Source organism: Anolis sagrei, chromosome 3, assembly GCF_037176765.1.
Source record: "Anolis sagrei isolate rAnoSag1 chromosome 3, rAnoSag1.mat, whole genome shotgun sequence".
Classification (NCBI taxonomy): domain Eukaryota; kingdom Metazoa; phylum Chordata; class Lepidosauria; order Squamata; family Dactyloidae; genus Anolis; species Anolis sagrei.
Window position 1 is genome coordinate 52,418,193 of NC_090023.1, and position 18,141 is coordinate 52,436,333.

The 18,141-nt window shown below is 39.9% G+C and overlaps 1 protein-coding gene across 2 annotated transcripts in view; it reads left to right on the plus strand.

The window, feature by feature from the left end:
- PTGFRN (prostaglandin F2 receptor inhibitor) overlaps window positions 1-18,141 on the plus strand; it is a 112,011-nt gene that overhangs the window by 26,413 nt on the left and 67,457 nt on the right. For both annotated transcript variants that reach the window (XM_060770573.2, XM_060770574.2), the window contains exons 2-4: window positions 14,514-14,891; window positions 15,799-16,218; window positions 16,809-17,192. In XM_060770573.2, coding sequence (XP_060626556.2) covers window positions 14,514-14,891; window positions 15,799-16,218; window positions 16,809-17,192 — 1,182 coding nt within the window. The remainder of the gene's footprint in view (window positions 1-14,513; window positions 14,892-15,798; window positions 16,219-16,808; window positions 17,193-18,141) is intronic.

The window sequence follows — 18,141 nt, forward strand, 5'->3', positions numbered from 1 at the left end:
GAGATGTGCTAACCTGCTTTTAAGTGATTGAAGTTTCACTTGGATTAGTGCAATGTAGCACTTTTGGCTTCCAATCACATTTCTGATGCTTTGCTTAAGATGCAATAAATGTTATTCCACCCTGATAGAGATAATAGTTTTAAGTAATTACACCAAGGCTAATTCCTCTTGGAAAGCACTTTGCATTATCCATTAAAAAAATAAGACTCCGTCACCAAGGGATAAACAGCGTATGTGCATATTAAGTGGCTTGTCCTGTTCACCTTTTATTACTATAGTATAAAGGGATGGCCCTTTGACATTGCCATTTTCAAGCTCTTTTGGAACTCAAAACCTGCCTGAAACTTCCAGAATCTGAAGGCAGAACAGTATCATTTTGAGCTTGTTGTGATTTGAAGACACTTCACTGCCTCTAGGCTGATGATAGCTTAGCCATAAAGATTACAATTTGGGCTCTTCTAATGAAGCTTGCAGTGCTTTTGTGTGCTTCTTCTCAGTGTTTGCAATATAGGAAATTGCTTTTCCATTGTCTGGAGTGGGAAAAGTCTGCCATTTTTATGGGATACCATAAAAGTGTGTCACATACTATAGTGGTCTACCAAGCAGTAAAAGAATAATAATAATGAAATCCTAGGTGTGGCAAAGTCAGACAAAGATATGGTCTTGAGTCAAGATAGATTTCCTTCATTTAAATTTAAGTAAGTGCATTTGAAATAGCCAGCAGATTTTTACACTCTGGAACTCTGAATGTAGGATCTACTTCATTCGTGCCTACAAGCACAGGGTGAAGTAAAGGCTGTAATTTGAAAGATTATCCTAATAGATGACACTCTAGGGGCAAATGTGCCATTTTCAGCAACTCTAAAAAATGTTATACAGTAATCTTTCTGAGCTTTTTTTAATGGAAGATAGTGGGTGGGAAATGTATATTAAAGATAATAGAATCATAGAGTTGAAATAGATCCCTTGGGCCATCCAGTCCAACCCCCTGCCAAGAAGCAGGAAAATTGCATTCAAAGCACCCCCCGACAGATGGACATCCAGCCTCTGTTTAAAAACCTCCAAAGAAGGAGCCTCCACCACACTCCAGGGCAGAGAGTTCCACTGCTGAACAGCTCTCACAGTCAGGAAGTTCTTCCTTCTGTTCAGGTGGAATCTCCTTTCCTGTAGCTTGAAGCCATTGTTCTGCATCCTAGTATCCAGGGCAGCAGAAAACAAGCTTGCTCCATCCTCCCTATGACTTTCCCTCACATGTATTTATACATGGCCATCATGTCTCCACTCAGCCTTCTCTTCTGCAGGCTAAATGTGCCCAGATCTTTAAGCTGCTTCTCATAGATCTTGTTCTTCATTTTAGTCACCCTCCTGTGGACACATTCCCGCTTGTCAACACCTCCCTTCAATTGCGGTGCCCAGAATTGGACACAGTATTCTGTCAAGTTCATAATATGCACATCTTGACCATGCATTTTCAAATGATCCCAATGACACAGTTTTTGACCAAGTGCTAGTGGAAGAAGAGCCTTTTGCTACCCTCTCATGTAACATGGTAGATGATAAGATGTACATACCAAGTGAACATTTGTGTTTGTGGTCCTAAGGAACCCTCTTCAAGTGTAATTCTATACATGGATTGATTGATCAAATTTCTGCCTGCCTTTCCCCCTTTGGGGTGGGATCCAATTTAGAAGTAACGTATCTACTGAGAAGCAAGTTCTACCAAGCGTTGGTAAAATTATATGGGATTCCAATATGTCTGTGACTGTGTAAGGACAAAGAATTACAACCTGTCTACCTTGTATCTTCATGGTAGGTCCCTGCCTGCTCCAGTTTGTATGCTTCTCCTTCAACAAGGCCTCCTATCCTTGAAGCACAATTGCTACATCAGTGGTTGTTGGTGGCTTGGCCTAGTGCCAATTCTTCAAAAGTGTAAAAACAAGTTTAAAATACGAAACAAAAACCTGCTAAACAAATATTTGAGCATACAAACATAAAAGATATTTGAAAATGAAAAACATAGCAGAAAATCTACCTGAAAGAAGGGTGTGGAAGGAAAATAGCATAGCATTTAATCTAGAGGCTATAGGTCTCTATTGAAAGCCAAAGGTGAGATAAGTATTGCTCATTCAGTAGGAGGGGAATTCACATGCTCTGTACTCATGTGAATGTAGCCTAGGACTGTATTGCTAGGAATCCTTGATATAAAATATATTTAAAAAACTTGTGACAAGAAACTAAAACATAGGCTAGGCTTGTTCAAGATGTAAAAATAATCTGGTTATTAAAAAAGTGAAAAATCTGTTATATTTACAAAGCCCAGCTGATGAATTCTGAAGCTCTTCAGTATGGAATAAAGATGAAAAAGTGTGGGGAAATGTTTCTTCCCCCTTCTAAGGATGTTTTTAATTTCACTCTCTATCAATTGAAAAACAGTTGGTGATCAAATATTTTATTTTAGGATATGGAATAAAATATTTCAAGACTTGTGCCAAAATCAAATATGATGATAGCCTCCTTTATTCCTTCTCCTTTGAAGCAGAAGATGAGATGCCATGCCCTTCCATTTCAAGAGCAGGTTGGAATGGCAGTCACATCTTACTTTGTAAAAAAGGGCTTGTCCTGAAAACTGCAGACTTGTTTTAAGATATGTGGGGCATGTAACATGGAGCCACGGTGGCGCAGTGGGTTAAGCCCTTATGCTGGCTGAACTGCTGATCTGAAGTTTGGTGGTTTGAATCCACAAAGTGAGGTGAGCTCCCATTTGTCAGCTCCAGCTTCCCATGCAGGGACATGAGAGAAGCCTTTTCACAGGATGATAAAACATCCAGGCATCCTCTGGGCAATGTCCTTGCACACGGCCAATTCTCTCACACCAGAAGCGACTTGCAGTTTCTCAAATTGCTTCTGATATGGATAAAAAATTGCCCCGAAACCTCCTTTCTCCTCGCTTCCATACTATGACTTTCCCTCCTCAGCATCTGCCTGAGGCTGCACCCTTCCTTCCTAATCATAGGACCAGCCCAGAGTCCTCTTGAGGAGATAGGGCAGGTTACAAATAATAATAATAATAATAATAATAATTATTATTATTATTATTATTATTTTAAATATGATGGTTGAACCAAAGTTATGAGTAATACATTTTAAATCCCTAAAGTAACAAATTGACTTTTGTTGCTTTAAGAATATGCATGACATGTTTTCCAGGTTTTCCCCAAACTTAAGTCCCCACACCCCAAATACGGTTTAACATTTCCAGATGTGTTTCCTCTCTGTTACCAAGAAAAACACAGTGAAAGCTGTGTAATTTTAACTGGAACTAAAAGATACATGTATGGAAAGGGTAATGTTTAATTCATCACATTTAATCATCAATAGAACATTGAATCTGTGGTAGACTTTCTGATGGATTTGGATTTCACGTCACAATTAACTTGGGATGTAGGCCAGTTCAAATTAGTATGATAGACTTGCTTTATAGTGGAAACTGGAATAAAATCTGATCTATAGAATTATTGATCTATTAATGACTGCTCAGTCTGCTTCTGTCTTGCTTATTTATTCACATGCCAGACTAAAAAAATGAGTTATGGCTAGTCATAAAATAATAGAGTTGTTTTCGAAGTAGGTAAAAGTAGTAGTGAAATTGAAGTAGAGCCACGCTGTTTCTTCAGATTTACTGAAGGTGACCTGCTTTTATCTTCTTGAATACCTTTGTTCCTTTAGAACTAGAAGGCATGATCATCAAGTTTGCAGACGACACCAAATTGGGAGGGATAGCCAATAGTCCAGAGGACAGGAGCAGAATTCAAAACGATCTTGACAGATTAGAGAGATGGGCCAAAACTAACAAAATGAAGTTCAACAGTGACAAATGTAAGATACTCCACTTTGGCAGAAAAAATGAAATGCAAAGATACAGAATGGGTGACGCCTGGCTCGAGAGCAGTACGTGTGAAAAAGATCTTGGAGTCCTCGTGGACAACAAGTTAAACATGAGCCAATAATGTGATGTGGCGGCAAAAAAAGCCAATGGGATTTTGGCCTGCATCAATAGGAGCATAGTGTCTAGATCTAAGGAAGTAATGCTACCCCTCTATACTGCTTTGGTTAGACCACATCTGGAATATTGTGTCCAATTCTGGGCACCACAATTCAAGAGAGATATTGACAAGCTGGAATGTGTCCAGAGGAGGGCGACTAAAATGATCAAGGGTCTGGAGAACAAGCCCTATGAGGAGCGGCTTAGGGAACTGGGCATGTTTAGCCTGAAGAAGAGAAGGCTGAGAGGAGATATGATAGCCATGTACAGATATGTGAGAGGAAGCCACAGGGAGGAGGGAGCAAGCTTGTTTTCTGCTTCCTTGGAGACTAGGATGCGGAACAATGGCTTCAAACTACAAGAGAGGAGATTCCATCTGAACATTAGGAAGAACTTCCTGACTGTGAGAGCCGTTCAGCAGTGGAACTCTCTGCCCCAGAGTGTGGTGGAGGCTCCTTTATTGGAAGCTTTTAAGCAGAGGCTGGATGGCCATTTGTCAGGGGTGATTTGAATGCAATATTCCTGCTTCTTGGCAGGGGGTTGGACTGGATGGCCCATGAGGTCTCTTCCAACTCTTTGATTCTATGATTCTAACTGGCTGGAAGAGCCACATAGTTACAGAGAGCCGACATGGTGCAATGGTTTGGATGTTAGGCTAGAAGTCTGTTCAAATCTCAACTTTGTCATGGAAACTTAGTAGGTGCTTGTGGGTAAGTCATCCTTTCTCATAGAATGATAGAGTTGGAAGAGACCTCATGGGCCATCCAGTCCAACCCCCTGCTAAGAAGCAGGACAATTACATTCAAAGCATTCCTGACAGATGGCCATCCAGCTTCTATTTAAAAGCCTCCAAAGAAGGAGCCTCCACCACAGTCCGGTGCAGTGAGTTCCACTGCTGAAATGCTCTCGGAGTTAGGAAGTTCCTCCTAATGTTCAGATGGAATCTCTTTTCCTGTAGCTTGAAGCCTCAGAAGAATACAATGGAAAGCCTCATCTGAATAAATCTTCGCAGGAAAACAAAAGGAAAAGGTTGCCATCAGTCAAAGCTAACTTAAAGGGAGATAATAGAAAAACCATGCAATCACAATTTGAGAAGGGGCATAAAAGAAGGCCAATATTATTAGACAAAGAAACCCACAAACCTGGAGGCACTCTAGGATTCCTTAGTATGGAATATAGGCTGCAGTGGAAGTTAAAATACAAAGCCCTGCAGTTGATAAAGTGAAGAAGGTTGTTTTTTGAGGGGAAGGAAGTGGTCAACTTTAAGCTATGGCTGTAGTGGTTCTTATTCTGACCTGTAAAGATTATGATACAATCATACTGGGGAATTAACTTAATACTGGGAAATCCAGAGCAATGCTGGGTTGCATGCATAAATAAATGATTACATTAATTTGGATACTGTATTCTAGTATTTATCACATATTGTTAAAATATTATTAGATACATATAGGATAGGCTACTGCAACACACGCTACATGGGGTTGCCTTTGAAGACTGTTCAGAAGCTTCAAATAGTCCAATGAGAGGCAGCCAGGTTAATAACTGGGACGGCATACAGGGAGCACACAACTCTCATGTTGTGTCAGCTCCACTGGCTGCCAGTTTGCTACTTAGCACAATTCAAAGTCCTGGCCTTGGCCTAAAAAGCCCTATACGGCCCCAGCCCAATTTACCTGTCAGAACACATTTTCCTTTATGATCCATCATGGAGATTAAGATCTTCTGGGGAGGCCCCGCTCTTTGTCCCACCACCGTCACAGGCAGGCAATTGGCAGGCACAAGAGAAGAGGGCTTTGTCAGGGATTGCCCCTCAGCTATTGAACTCCCTTCCTTAAAATATCAGATCTGCCCCCTCCCTCTTGTCCTTCAGAAAAATGGTAAAAACCTGGCTGTGGGATTAAGCCTTTGTGGCAGTGCAATAAGGTAGCAATAAGAACTTTACCCTGTTGATTTGAGATGGCTGAAACAATTGATTTCAAAAGTAGATTATTGGTTTTAGTGTTAATGTATGTTATAATTTATTGTACATTCCGGCATTGAATTTTTGCCATATATATGTTCTTCTCTGCCCTGAGTCCCCAGCAAGGTGAGAAGGGAGGAATATAAATGTTTTAAATAAATAAATACTTGTGAATGGTATGTTTAAATTCCTCCATTTGCTACTTTTCTTTTAATTGAGCCTTTACTGTGATCAATTAACCTTTAAAATTTCAAGTGTGTGAGGGAAGAGGAACAAGGGAAGGATGGTGTGTATCTGTCCTGTATCCCTTTGGAGAAACTTTAGAACAGTTGTCCTGATTCTGTACCAGTTTAGCCCAAGGCAGGAGGGAGGGAAAAGATAATATGTGCTTTAGCTTGATGTTTATTTTGATTCCATATCGCTTAGTCAATATAATGTGTGCTGATAATATACTTGCATTAACAGTAATAATGACACTGACAGGAGGAGTAATAGTTATTTTTAGTCTTCAAGATAAATTGAGTTTGGGTGGACAGAATCCTGAAAATGTGGATTATTTTATGAACATAGACTGATTTTTTTCATATGTCAGCGTCAATGTACTTAAAATCCCTCAGAAAATGCTTATAATCTGTTTTATTCCCCAGTTGCTCTTCTTAAAAACAGAGTCATTTTCTCACTCACTCTGCCCATGTTTTAAAAAAATCAGTGCTTTGGCATCAGTGAGAGCCTCACCGACCTTTGCATGGATGAAGGATTGAATAGAACCTGCTAATCCTTGTACAAATATTCAGATCTTGCCAGAGATCTTTCCTTTTGAAGTCTCTGTTTTGGAGTGATGCATTCTTGGGTATGAGTAACTGCACGCTGTAGCACACAGAGAATTTTCACTTCCTGGTCCAGTTGTGACAGTTTTCTTAAGCAAATGTGAAGAGCTATGCATTTCATATGAAATAATAAATTTTATTTTATGTAAAATATTAGCCCTATACCACTAGGTATATGTGTGTTTAATTTTGGGAAGAAGAGGAATATTTCCAGTCTCCAGTTTACTTGGATTCCAAGTCCCAGAAGGTACAGTTTAACATGGTAAAGGTTTCTAGACATTGCTGTAGGAGATCTTTGGAAGATCAAAGATTTGCCATCCATTCTGTATATTGCACATTTCTAAGCTATGTTTTGTTCAAATGGACAGAGCAGCTAAACTACAAGGGTGGGTCAAAAGGTTTTGCCTCTTGTGACATAAAAACATTATGAATGAAACTAGAACTCCAGAAGTTGCTTCAGATCATAGCCTGTACTGTCCTCGACTCAAAACTACCATTCAGCATAGTCACCATCAGTTTGTACACATTTATGCCATCGTTTAACCCATGCCTCAAGACCATTTTGGAAAAATTCAGGGTTTTGCTTTGTGACACATGATTTTAAAGCTGTTTTAATGCCATTCAAGTCATTGAATCTAAAACCAAATAGGTTCAAACAGGTAAAAGTCAGAAGGGGCCAAATCATAAACATTCTTCAAGCAGGTTGTTGTAGGTTTTTTGGGTTGTATGGCCATGTTCTAGAAGAATTCTCTCCTGACGTTTCACCTGCATCTATGGCATGCATCCTCAGAGGTAGTGAGGTTTGTTCATCTGTTCATTCTTCAAGCAATTTTGAATTTCCCAGAGTGCACAAGCTTCTTTTGCCAGAAATTCAGTGATGACTCTTTCTTTTAGCTTCAGATTCATGGTTCTAATCAGTCAATAGGAAAAGGAAAAGGCTATGTCAGTAGAGTAAGGTTACCTCTATCATATCATTCATAGATAGTTCAGTAGCTGGGAAAGAAGTAAAAGTTAGAGCAATAAAGGCATTACTTTTTGATCCACCCTTGTATTTACTGGACTCTTGCAGGAAGGCACTTACCAGAAAAGGTCTTATGCTGCACATTCTCATCTGAATGTTGCTGACGTTGGAAAAGAGGAATGGGGTGGTTAAAACATAGGTGTCTCTGTTATGTTGGATTTATGTGGGGTGCTTATGTGGCTCAGACTGGAGAACTAAGTGATAAGTGTTGAGTTTGAGATCCTGTACCTACCTCTTGATGTTTCAGTACTTTGAACGTCTTTACTAGCAGATTTATCCTTCCTTGCCTTTACTCCTTTTAACTGTTTGTGTCAGATGGAAATTATTTGGCTTATTACACCACCGAGGTTTAAAATGTTGTGGCATTTGAACTGTGATCTCTAGTTCCTAAAGCATTAACTCTGTGGCATTATGCAAATGTACAGTGAAATAAATGCCCTTGTATAAAATGTGTTTTGGTGTCTGGCTGGATATGCCCTCAGGAAAACACATTATGAGATACACTGTAGTGAAGATGATGTAACAGTATATTTTATTAGCTAGCTGGCCTGTTAACAGAAAATGGTTCATGTGTGTTTAAAATATAGGCTTCTGTTGCTGATGACAAGCAGAATCAGGGTCCTGATCATATGTGACTTTCATCATAGTTGTCAGAACATCAGTTCTGTGAAGCTGCGGGCTTTATTGACAGGCATGAATTATGCAACATATGCTTCACAGGATGGAGACAAATAATTGTTGTCATTGTCAAATTTTTATTGGCAGTATGAAGATACAGCTCAGTGGTAAAGCATATGCTATGCTTGTTGAAGGTCATTGTGTTCTCTGCCATCTCTACTCCAAAGGATATTGTGTAGAAGAGCTATGAGGGGAAAAGCACTGCTTTCATGTCATAGTATGTAGGCAGTGGAGCCAGGAATAAGGAGCCAACAGAAGAAATTGATAGTTGAGATAGGGATTGGCCCTAGCAAAGGTGCTTCTCCCCATTGTTTCATCATGGGATATATCATGGAACCTTATCATACTCTAAAGCTTAATAGATATGATGCTGAACAGGAGCTCTGCATTGCTAATCTCTGGAACTGGAATTCATATTTAGGACTGGGACCACAGTAACATAGTGTTTCCAACCCCAACCTAAAAGAATTCATAAAGTAGGACACTGTGATGGAAACTGGTTGAAATATCTAGTAGGCTTGCCTCTATCTTTTACCCAAAGTGGGTTGTCAGCCAGGGCCGCTCAAATTGTTTTATTAGCATACCTTAACCCCAAGACTACTAAAATGGGTCCAGATAATCTCGTCCAGTCAGTAATGTTTGCAATTGCTCAATTACTACACACTAAAGCACCTTGCTTCATAAGGGGTATCGGTAGTAGGGCAATAACCTCTGGGTCAAGAACAGTCTTTTTAGGGAAGAATATACCATATTATAACCTTTTTCAAGACAGTCAGCACCTTCTGTTGGACTCAGGCCCCTTCTACACTGTCCTTATATCAGGATCTGATCCCAGGTTATCTGCTTTGAACTGGATTATACGAATCTCCATGCCATATAATCTGGGATAAATGGAATCTGCGATCACATCCTGGAATATAGGACAGTGTAGAAGGTATCTTAGTCAGTCCGCATAGGGAAGCTGATGAGGAAACATAACATACAAACAATCTACAAACCCACCAAGAAAATCCAACAAATGCTACGTTCAGCAAAGGACAAGAGGGATCCTCTCACCTCTGCAGGAGTCTACCGTATACCATGCAGCTGTGGACAAGTCTACATAGGGACCACCAAACGCAGCGCCCAGACACGCATCAAGGAACATGAAAGGCACTGCAGACTACTTCAACCAGAGAAGTCAGCCATAGCAGAGCACCTGATGAACCAGCCTGGACACAGCATATTATTTGAGAACACAGAAATGCTTGACCACTCCAGCAACCACCATGTCAGACTACACAGAGAAGCCATTGAAATCCACAAGCATGTGGACAATTTCAACAGAAAGGAGGAGACCATGAAAATGAACAAAATCTGGCTACCAGTATTAAAAAACTCTAAAATTACCACAGCAAAACAGCAGAGAGGAAACAACCAGGCACATCTTAACACCTCTCAACAGAACATTTTCCCAGGCTCAGCCAAGCCTTCAAATGCTAATGAAGGTGGTCAGCTAAACATTCACACCTAGCTTCAGCAGAGAGCTCTTTGCCCCACCCGTCATTCCACAGATATATAAACCCATTTTCCTATTTCCAACAGACCTCACTACCTCTGAGGATGCTTGCCATAGATGCAGGCGAAACGTCAGGAGAAATGCCTCTAGAACATGGCCCTATAGCCTGAAAAAACCTACAAGAACCTAGTGATTCCAGCCATGAAAGCCTTCGACAATACATAATCTCTTTTGTACTTTTCTGGTCTAAGGTTAGGCAAGTTTGGTCCAAGATCCAGGGATACTAATTCATTTTGGCATACGTTGCAACAGTTTCAGTGGCTCATTGCACCAAACCTCTACATGTAGACCCAAATAAGTTTAATTTCTGGCAGCTCTTGTCCCCGAGACCTTGAATTGCTGCTACTGAACTAAATTGAGCTATGAAATGACATGGTCCAAGGCAACTTCGTGTGTCTGCTGTTTACATGAGGGTGCATGAAGCACTGAGGGTGTGTTTTCATCTTATCTTAAGAGCCAGATCAATAGCTGGATGAGAACAAAATGTAAAACATAAGTGACATTAGGTACATATGTATTTTGGCTATACATGTGTGATTGCATAGTACAATAGTTAACTATTTTTGTGAGATAGTCACCAAATGAGCTTACATATGCAGTGATAGTGCACAATAATTAGAGTTTCCAGCATATTTTGTGTTGCTATTAGACTTTAATTAAGTCACATTCAACTAGTCAACTAATGCAGGTTGAAGAAGGGAAGCATAATATTAGCTGACCGCATATTTCTAAGGGGAGGGAAACTGTTGAAATGCTGTTGTAGAAAGAGAATAATGAAGACTGGATACTTTGTCATAATGAAAATCTGGGTCAAAACAGTGTGTTAGCGTTTGAGAATCTTTTTCTTGCAGTCTTGCAAGTGTGTGTGTGTGTGTGTGTGTGTAGGAATGGATTTATGATGGAGTGGGGATTACATGTTGTTTAAAGGATTTTGTTTGGAAGCTGAAAATGAATAGTGCCTCAGCAGCCGAAACAGTTTTCCTTTTATGGAAAGTCTTGAGCTGTAAATAAGGACAGTGCTTGGTTAGCATTCTTCGGAAATGAGAAAACCTGCCAAAGCCAATTTGTAGCTCCTGAAGAAATCTGGACTTCTGTACAAGCCCAGTTATTCTGGCAGAAGAGATCTTGGCTCTCCTGATCAGACATGCTGCTTCAAGCACATTTGTGTTCATAAGAAGCAGCTGGTATATTTAATGAGGCTTTATGTATTCTCATACTATTTATACATACCATAGGTATCCCTCAAAGCCCACATTAAATTTAAGATATTGGGCATGTATTATGTTAGCTTATATTTGGTTTCAAATATACTGCTCTAGATTTTAGCCGTATCATGTAATTTTGGTCTCACTTTTTTCTTTCCAGTTCAGATTGGTTGCAATTGCATTGAACTGGGTATGTGCATTATGAGTAAGCTGAGTAATTTATCTGGCTGCGCCTTCTTCCCTGATTTTATAATTTCACTGTAGCATTAAGTACCAGACATGTGTCAGAAGATTTTCCTATTTGTTGGACTTGGAATTTAAACACTTGAGAGCATGAAAAGGTGAATGATTTCAGTCCTATAATGAAAATTCTTGGCTTTCATGGGCAATGGGCAGAGATAAACAATAGTTTTGCTGGAATTGAGGATCTTAACAAAATTACCCACTTCTGCCACCTAAGATTCATTGTGATACAAGACCTCCCTGGCTTCAAAAATTCACACATTTCTGAGTTTTGTGGTGTATTTTAGAGAAATAAAATACTTATGAATCCATTCAAATGACTAAAAAGAAATAAAACTGAAAAGAATGGATAAATATGCTTTAGTTAATGGAGAAAATGTGTACAATATGCAGCCATTGGAAAAACTGACATTGAAAAATATGTAAGAGAAATCCATGCAAATTTTCACATGGTAAAAAAAAGGGTCTTGCAATACAGTATATACAGGGTGAGGCAGCATAACTTCCTTTTTAAAAATGTGTGCCATTCAGTCGGTTGAAGACGTAGCGGAGCGCTCGTGGTCTTGTTTGAGAGGCGGGAGTATAAAGTTTTGTCCTGACACAGTTCAGTCACCATTCATGCATTGGAACAGTGAGGAGCGTGCTTTTGCTGTTGAGGCCTACTTTTCGAGTGGATTTGGAGTGGCCGGCCCACTCTCCAGATTTGGCCCCTTGTGATTTTTTTCTATGGGTTTTTTTTAAATCCCATGTTTATGTGAACTGTCCAAGGACCCTACAAGATTTAAAGACCAACATCCTTCAGAAATTGCCAACATAACGCCTGCTATACTGGCAAGAGTCATGACAAATGCCAGAAATCGGTTTACTCAGTGTATGGAGAATGGGGGACATCACCTACCTAATTTGATCTTCAAAACTACGTAAAACAAAACTTTAGGTATGCACCTACATTATAAAAAAAATCTGATTCATACAATGGATTTTATTAAGTTTTGAAAAAAGGAAGTTATGCTGCCTCACCCTGTATTTAGTAAAAGGTAAAGGTTTCCCCTTGACATTAAGTTTAGTCATGTCTCACTCTGGGAAGTGGTGCTCATCTCCTTTTCTAAGCTGAAAAGGCGGCATTGTCCGTAGATTCCTCCTATGTTGTGTAGCCAGCATGACTTCATGGAGCGTCATTATCTTCCCACTGAAGCAGTATTTATTGATCTACTTACATTTGCATGTTTTCTAACTGCTAGGTTGGCAGAAACTGGGGCTAACAGCATGAGTTCACCCCACTCCCCGGATTTGGACCATCAACCTTTTGGTCAGCAAGTTCAGCAGCTCAGTGGTTTAACCCACTGCAACACCGAGGGCTCCTTATAAATGTATATTTATAAGACGTAAAAATGCTTTTCCATGAAAATATATACGAAGGATGGAACAAGAATGAAAGTAGGGTTCAGAGAAACTCAACAAAAGTGATTTTCTTCACATACTTAGCTGCAGACAACAGAGACCTTTTCTAGACTGTGCTTTCATTCTTTGTACATGTTTATATGTTTCTGCATAAAAATGCATGTTTATGGAGACACCCGCAAATTACAACACTGCTTATAATTTATGGATTATAACACTTCCATGATTACAAACACAAAATATTGTGTTTACTGTGAATGCAAGAGAAGAAAGAAAATTATTTCAGCTGGTATTTCCTGTGGAATAGAAGAAAATTTTTCATAATTCAAATTACGTCTTTATTGAACCTCATTCTGTGGTTGCATAAAAAACACAATTTGAAAAATAGTGATAGCATACATTTGAAATAAATGTTAAAAATGTAATAGACATTTTATTTAAAAATATTAGAAAGGGAACAAACTCTTGGCTTTGAGCTTCTGGACAGATAGAGATGATTAAATACTGAGGGATAGAGTGTGTAAGCATCAAATGTTACCAAAATTGGTCCTATCAGTGTCTAGGCCAGTGATGAGCAACCTTTTGAGCTTGGTGAGTCAAAATTTGCCAAAAACATGAGCATAACTTGGGTAAAGTGTCACTTCGAGAAAGAACCCATAATTTTGCAATATTTATAGTTTAAATAAGAAAAATGTATAATCCATGCTGAGTTATGGAGTGAACAATGCTCAAACGTGCAGATGTTAAATTTGCAGAGCCTTTTACAAATTTAAGGATGGAATTAGATTGGCTCTTATAAGGTGTATTTCTTTGTATGTGGCCGCATGTGTCTGTGTGTCATCAAAAATAGCCATGCGTGTCAGTGGTGACACGCATGTCATAAGTTCACCATCATGGGTCTAGGCAGACCGTTTATTTCCCATTGTCTTGCTTTGGAAACAAGATAAACAGTTGTGATACAAGGTAAACACAAAGTGGCTCACAAATCATGGCAAAAATTCAATACCACATAACACACACAATAAAAATATAACATCACAATTTACAACAGTTAAGACATATAAAACAATAAAACAGATTAAAAACAGATTGTAATGTATGTAGTGCCAAGTCTTAATTTCCATATTCCTTGATTTCCCGCAGTCCTTATTCAAGCTGCTATACTGAGATTGGATTGCATGTTACATTACACTCTGAACACCTGTGAGAAAAGCCAGGCCTTTAACTTTTCCTGAACACTAGGAGGGATGGAGCCAGTCTGATGTCACTGGGGAGGAAGCTGAAGGGCCAACACTGAGAAGGCCACATCTCTCATTCCCACCAGTTGCACTTGTGAAGGGGGTGGGAATAAGAGCAGGGCCTCTCCGCAGATCTTGAGACTCTAGTTGGCTCATAATGAGAGATACATTCAGATAGATAAGTTGGACCACAACTCTCAATCCAACACAGTATTTCTCCTAACATAAATGACAGCAGCGCCATCTTCCTTTCTTTTTCTTCTCTCAACCCCAATCCTTCCTGATTCCTTTACTGTAACTGCATTTTTAAAAAATCTTGTTTTTTCTTTTCCCCCAGCTTGTTGCCATGGGCGTATTGTGAAGGTGCCTGAGGGTCCCCTTGTACGAGTTGAAGGCACAGAGGTAGTGATTCCATGCAATGTTAGCCAATACGATGGACCCAGTGAGCAAAACTTTGACTGGGAGTTCTCTACAGACACTACTCAGAACTCTAAATTTGTACATGTTGTGAGTACTTGGGACCCATGGTTCACATCTACAGAATATCAACGTCGGGTTAATAACAATGAGATCACACTGAGGAGAAACAGCAATGATGCTGTCGAACTTGTGATTGGCAACATCTATCCTTCTGACCAAGGGATGTACAGATGCACCACGCCTAGCACAGATGCTGTTGTCCAGGGAAATTACAATGCTGTAGTCGAAGTCAAAGGTACTTCTACAGGGTGAGGGGTATTTACAATTGGCATTGGGTCTTTGCATAATTTTGTAAACATTTTGTAGAATGCTTTGGGTAGAAATAATTTTTTCGTGTATATTTTCTTGTCTCTTCGTGTAATCTAAAGTTTTAAAGTAAAAAAGATATTTTCAAATCGATGTTTAGACAGGCATTACAGTAGGAAAACAGGAGAACTCCTGTTTTTAGATTTCTCTACCAAGGGAGACCAGACTCGATCCATCATTTCTGTCTTTTTGTTGATAGGGAAAGACATGTTTATTCAGATAGTGTTATGATTTTTAAGCTTTTGATAAAAGTAATTTTTAACTGGTGGATACTGTTCCTTTCTTTTTGACTGTGTTAGTTGACTTGATTTTGCATTTTATTCCTACATTCAGATGCATTTCAACATTCAATCAACAACTGAATGTTGGAACTGGAACATTTATTATTTACTTTTTATTTACTTTATTTATACCCTGCCTTTCTCATCCTGTAGGGGAATCAAAGTGGCTTACAAACTCTGGCAAGAACAGGAGTTGGAACAAGCCTTTTTGTGTATGCGTATACGCATTTCAGTCCTTTTTACAGTGACTTGTGTTCACAAATACAATGAAGTAGAAATGAAGTTTTTTCTGCTCATAATTTTTCTTTGAAAGGGAATGTGAAACTTTTATAATAAGAACAATTACTTGAATTGGAATGAAGAAGTGCTTTTAAGATGTGTCCTTGCTATTTTTCTGACATGAATTATTTGTTTTGGCTCAGTTTATTCATTAGTATGATTAGTCATCCCGTTCATGAGAATATATCACAATCTGGACTTGGTTTCATCACTACTTTTTATGTAAAACCATTCGTTATAATCCACATGCTTGATAACTTTCTCTTCTCTAACTAGTGATTGCAGACGGCTTAACTGTTAGTGGATCAAAAGCCCGTGCCACATCCACATGGAACTTATCGGAAGGAGATGCATTTCAGTTGCGCTGCTCAGCTTCTACCAATTCTTCAGAACACACCCATCTGTATGTGTCTTGGGAATTCAAGAATGGCCTTGCCTGGCAAGAAATCCTCTCCTTGACGCATGACGGCAAGTTCCAGTCTGGTCTGGAGTACAGTGAGCGCTATATCAGTGGGGATGTGCGCTTAGATGCCATGGCCAATGACATTTACCGTTTGTCTGTGTCCCAGGCTCTTCCAACAGATGAAGGTGCCTACAGGTGTCGAGTGAGTGAGTGGGTTAAAGGTGCAGATGGTTCTTGGCAGAAGATCCAAGAGAAGACTGCTGACGTAGCAAATGTTGTGGTACAGCCAACAGGTGTGTATGCAGGAACATGGAAGTGCTGCCTGCAATGGTATCTGTGCTGTAATAAGTTGGTGGGGAGGACTTCGCACATGGTGAAAACTGGTGGATGCCCCTGTTGTAGTTTAGCAGAGTACAACAACTTTATGTGTTCTGTATTGTTTGAAATTGCAATCCAAAGTGTCTAATGAATAGTAATGGGAAAAAAACATAACACAGAGAACTGTCAGACACTGCCATATTATATGAAATACTGTTATTTTGGACACTGCAATAACGGTGTTCTTCTTTAAACTCTCACTTGTTGTTGGTCTAGTATAAGTTCTGGCCATTGATTACTCTTTTTTCAGTAAGCCATAAAGGATACTTATGCAGAAGTCTTTCAAAATACCCTTTCAGGAGAAATTTTCTCATTTCAGGAGAAAATGTGTGAGCATTCCATATTAAGGAGCAAATTAAAAGTGGTTTGGCTTGCAAATGTGGATAGCCAACCGTGTGTAGATTACTAAGAAATAAGTACACAGTAGATCTTGATTTTATAATTATTTGTTAAAATAGAAGTTTGAAAGTGACTCTTTTGGTTTGTTGCATTTCCCCTGCTCCAGCTTTAGGTGTATTCATTACCAGAAGCAATGTGACTGTAACAGAGAGAGAATCCCTGGACCTTACTTGCAACTTTACAACAGACAGAAGTGGTATTTTCCAAGCAGAAGTCACGTGGTATTTCAGTGACTCACCTGAAGATACGCTAGCAGAGGCTCAGATTTTGCTGAGTGCAGATCGTGATTCTGTAATTAGTGACTCAACCCTCATCAGTCTCAGCCATGTGGATCGAAGCTCTTACCACTTGCTGATACGTGATGTGAGCCTTGAAGATTCTGGCTATTACTTTTGCCAAGCAGCTCTTTGGGTGCCGCAGCACAATGGTAGCTGGCACAAAGTAGCTGAGCGAACCTCTCTGCCGGTCTCTGTGGACGTCCTGGCAGTAGGTGAGTAGCTGGATGACAGCATTTCTTCAGTTGATTAATCACTTTTCCTGAATGTTTTGACACTGTAAAACAAAAGTGAAAAAGAAAGTCTTCTCCATTGAGGATGAATCTCATTTAACCTGAAATGTGTATGAGGAGAAAATTATGGGGCTAGAACTAGCTGCCAAGCCAACCTCTGGACGAAGCACCTGACCCCGGGAGCACTCCACAGTGATGGTTTGCGACCCCAACTAGTCATTATTAGAAGATCATCCCTGGGGCACTCCCTCCCAAGTCTCAGAACCCAATAAGAGAGAGGTAAGCCTCCCAGGTAAACTCCAAAGGAGATATTTTGGTGGACCCGTAAAGTCCCAGAACCTATAGAGGTCGACTGAAAAGCCCACTTTCACTCCAAAAGGGAGGGGTGCCAACTGCACACTGATCCATGTTCTCCCCCCACTTCCTGCCACAAAAAAACTCTGGTGTTGACCTAGTGTCTTTTACCCAACCTCCAACCCCCTTTTAAAATCTGCAAGGAATGTATCATTCCCATCTACAGATATATGCACCCCATCTGGCCTATAAAGCCCTGGCTTTTGGAAAATAATATCTGGCTAGGGGAGGTACTGGCCTGATAATTTCTTCACGCCCTTTTTTATTTCCCTATTTACTTTATGTCTGGTTCTATCTAGCACCCTAGGATCACCTTCGCCCCTCCACACCAAGCATGGCAACATAGCTGACCAGAAGATGTAAAACCCTAGCCACCTCTTCTGTGTATAACCAAACTCATACTGGGCTTGAAGACTCAAAGCTTTTTCTTTAAGTCATCCCAGATCATTGCCACCCAAGTGAATAAGAAGGACATTTGGGGGTGGTCCAAAATAGCCACCCCGAAACTAAGGCTCCCAACCATCCCTGACTCCAAACCTAGCGAGCATCCCTTCTTCTTGCTTGTGCTGCCTGGAAC